Source organism: Geospiza fortis, unplaced genomic scaffold, assembly GCF_000277835.1.
Source record: "Geospiza fortis unplaced genomic scaffold, GeoFor_1.0 scaffold408, whole genome shotgun sequence".
Lineage (NCBI taxonomy): Eukaryota > Metazoa > Chordata > Aves > Passeriformes > Thraupidae > Geospiza > Geospiza fortis.
Window position 1 is genome coordinate 2,466,489 of NW_005054330.1, and position 2,580 is coordinate 2,469,068.

The following is a 2,580-nucleotide window of genomic DNA, read 5'->3' on the forward strand; positions in this document are numbered from 1 at the left end:
GCTTGGCTGGTCAATTCAGTCAGCAAGGGAGACTGAGCTTTTGCTTTGAGAAAATTGCAAATGAGAGCTAATGCTGAAACCACAGGGAATCAATAGTTGCACATAAAACTGGTCAAACAGCTGCTTTTAATGTGGGACTTTACTGATTTGTTTTGGATCTAAATGACTTTTTACTCAACTAACTTTCGTGGTGCCAGTGTGTTTTGAATATACACCATTAGTCTACATTGCCTATAATTACACAATATGAAGTTTAACTCTGTAGGAGGAGGCCTGTTGGATGCAAAGAGCTAATGGGCTCTGAGGAAACCTATGCTCAGGAATGAAACCCAATTGCTTTTAATGGGTAGCTCCTGAAAAATAGTGGAATCTACAGCTGTGAACACGCTTGCTCCAAAATGCAGTGTGGGGAGCCCTGGCTTGACTAGGCAATGACAATTTTTCAACTGTGAGCAGTAAAAACTGAGGAAAATTTACAAACGTATTATAAAAAATAATGATGTGTAAGAGCATTGAGAATTTTACTTCAAAAATAAATTCTGAATAGCATTGGAACCAAGTCTGTGTATGGCACACAACCAGGTTACCTGTGATGCATGAATTCATATTTGGTAAAGAAATTCACTGAAATGAGAGGCTTGTATTTATTGTAGAGATTAATTTAGGATCTCCAGACATTGTGTCAAACCTGTAAAGATATATAAGGTGCTGGAAAGTACAGTGTTGATAGTACTTGCTGCCAGCCAAAACACTCGTGTTTGGAAAGGCTTCTGTTCCTGTTACTTGTGGGTTTGAGGCCCCAAGACCTCAAGGCATTTTCAGCTGATAAATATAGTTCATATGTTTCCATTCGTCCTCTTCTTGCATTCTGAATTTATACATACACAGTGATGAGCTGAGTGACTGATGGCTGGGGGAAATTGTGCAGTGGTGAGAGTGCAGGCAGAGCCAGAAGCAGTGTGGGAAGCTGCCTTTTATCTCAGGGGAGGAGATGCCATCACCACGTGGGCACTGTGGGCACAGAACATGAGCTGGTGTGCTGCAGGCTCTGATTCAGTGCAGTCCTCCTCCCACCTGATGCCACCACAGTGGCACCCCGGCTGTGGAAGTGGCGCTGGGGGCTCTGTCCTCACGTTCACAAACGCTGGTCAGAGCTGCTGCACGGCCAGAATTAGCTCATGGGGTGTGCTGTGTGTTATTTCCACACCCTCCCACATCAGGAACTGGCTCGGTCCTTTGATGAGACGGGAGGATTTCAAAGGTGGAATTTGTTTGTGAGGGTGGTGGGAGCATGTTAATGAGTGTAGGTAGCATCTCCTGCGTGTCTGCAAGGCAGCGAAATGCCAGCAGCCCCCAGCACGTTTTGGTGGGTAACTAAAGTGTCTCCTGAAAGTCAGAGGTGCTGTGTGTGCACAGTGGGATGTGTGTGAAACACACCAACAACCTCGTAGCCCATGAAGATCTTTTCCTGTAATTGTGGGTATGTGTGCACTTAAGGATCCACAGATGAGGGTGAAAAGGGAGTTACAGTGGGAGTTGAATTGCTTTCATGTTGGTCTTTTCAGTTGTCTTCAACCTTTTGGATACTGCTTGATCTGAAATATCTCTTCTTTCCTCCCTTTTTCCTTTTCACCCTTTTAACTCTTTGGGATGCTTTGTTTAGCTTAATTATGAAAAATAGGAGGATTTGGCACCACAGAAGGAGTAATTCCATATGGAATTCTCTCTGTAGGTGTATTTTGCAAGGTTGCAGCATTCCTAATATTTTCAGCATGCTGAGCATACAGATATTTGCTGTTTAGGGTGAGCAGAACTACATTTGGGTGCCCACTGAACTTCTGACTGGATTTTTCCAGCATTCTCTATTCTGTTCTTCCACACAAGTGTGTGACCAGGGGACAGCAGTGTCACAGCTTCTCTGCAGAGCTGTCCCATCCCTGGCTACAGAGATCCCGGGTAGTCTTCATCCTAGAAGACAGGTTGGGTTATCATTAAGGATTGATGCTTGGGTCCTGGTGCCTTGGAGCTGGAGTTAAGCCTAAATCCAATGTGGGTTACCTTGAAAGAGCATTGAGAAAATGAAATGTCTTAATGATGAGGCCTGTGTCTGATGAACATTGGGCAGGAAATACTGCAGCAGTAACCTGAGACATGTTCACACTCCTATTGTACATAACCTTGGGCCCCTGAAGAAGTCACAAAGCTGTGTGTTGTCTGTAGCATGCATTCATTTAGTGACAGCTAAGTCTCTTGCACACATGCTGGAAGTTCTGTGGACTGGCCAGTCAAGGACAGCGGAAGGACAGACTCAAACACACATCCATCTTGCAGCAGCAGCGCTCCCACGGCGCTCCCACGAGCTGAAACATGACTTGTTTTTTCCCAGGCACATGTTCTACCAAGCACAGAAAGAAACACAAACCTTTCAGCACGCGCTTTGTTCTTTTTCTCGTTGCTCCACAAGGTCCCACCTTGAATGACAAGCCAGAAGCGAAAGCAGCCAATGTCCCAAAGGTGTCTGGGCTAGAGCGGAGCCGGGAGCTGAGCACCGACGTGCCCTTCGCCCTGCCCATCCCCAGC

General features: G+C 45.8%; 1 protein-coding gene across 1 annotated transcript in view; it reads left to right on the plus strand.

Annotated features, from left to right (window-relative positions):
- The window catches only part of FBRSL1 (fibrosin like 1), a 365,612-nt gene that overhangs the window by 335,955 nt on the left and 27,077 nt on the right, over positions 1–2,580 (plus strand). The window contains exon 7 of the mRNA XM_031057495.1: positions 2,465–2,580. This exon is cut by the window's right edge and continues 185 nt beyond it. Within this exon, the coding sequence (XP_030913355.1) occupies positions 2,465–2,580 (116 nt within the window). The remainder of the gene's footprint in view (positions 1–2,464) is intronic.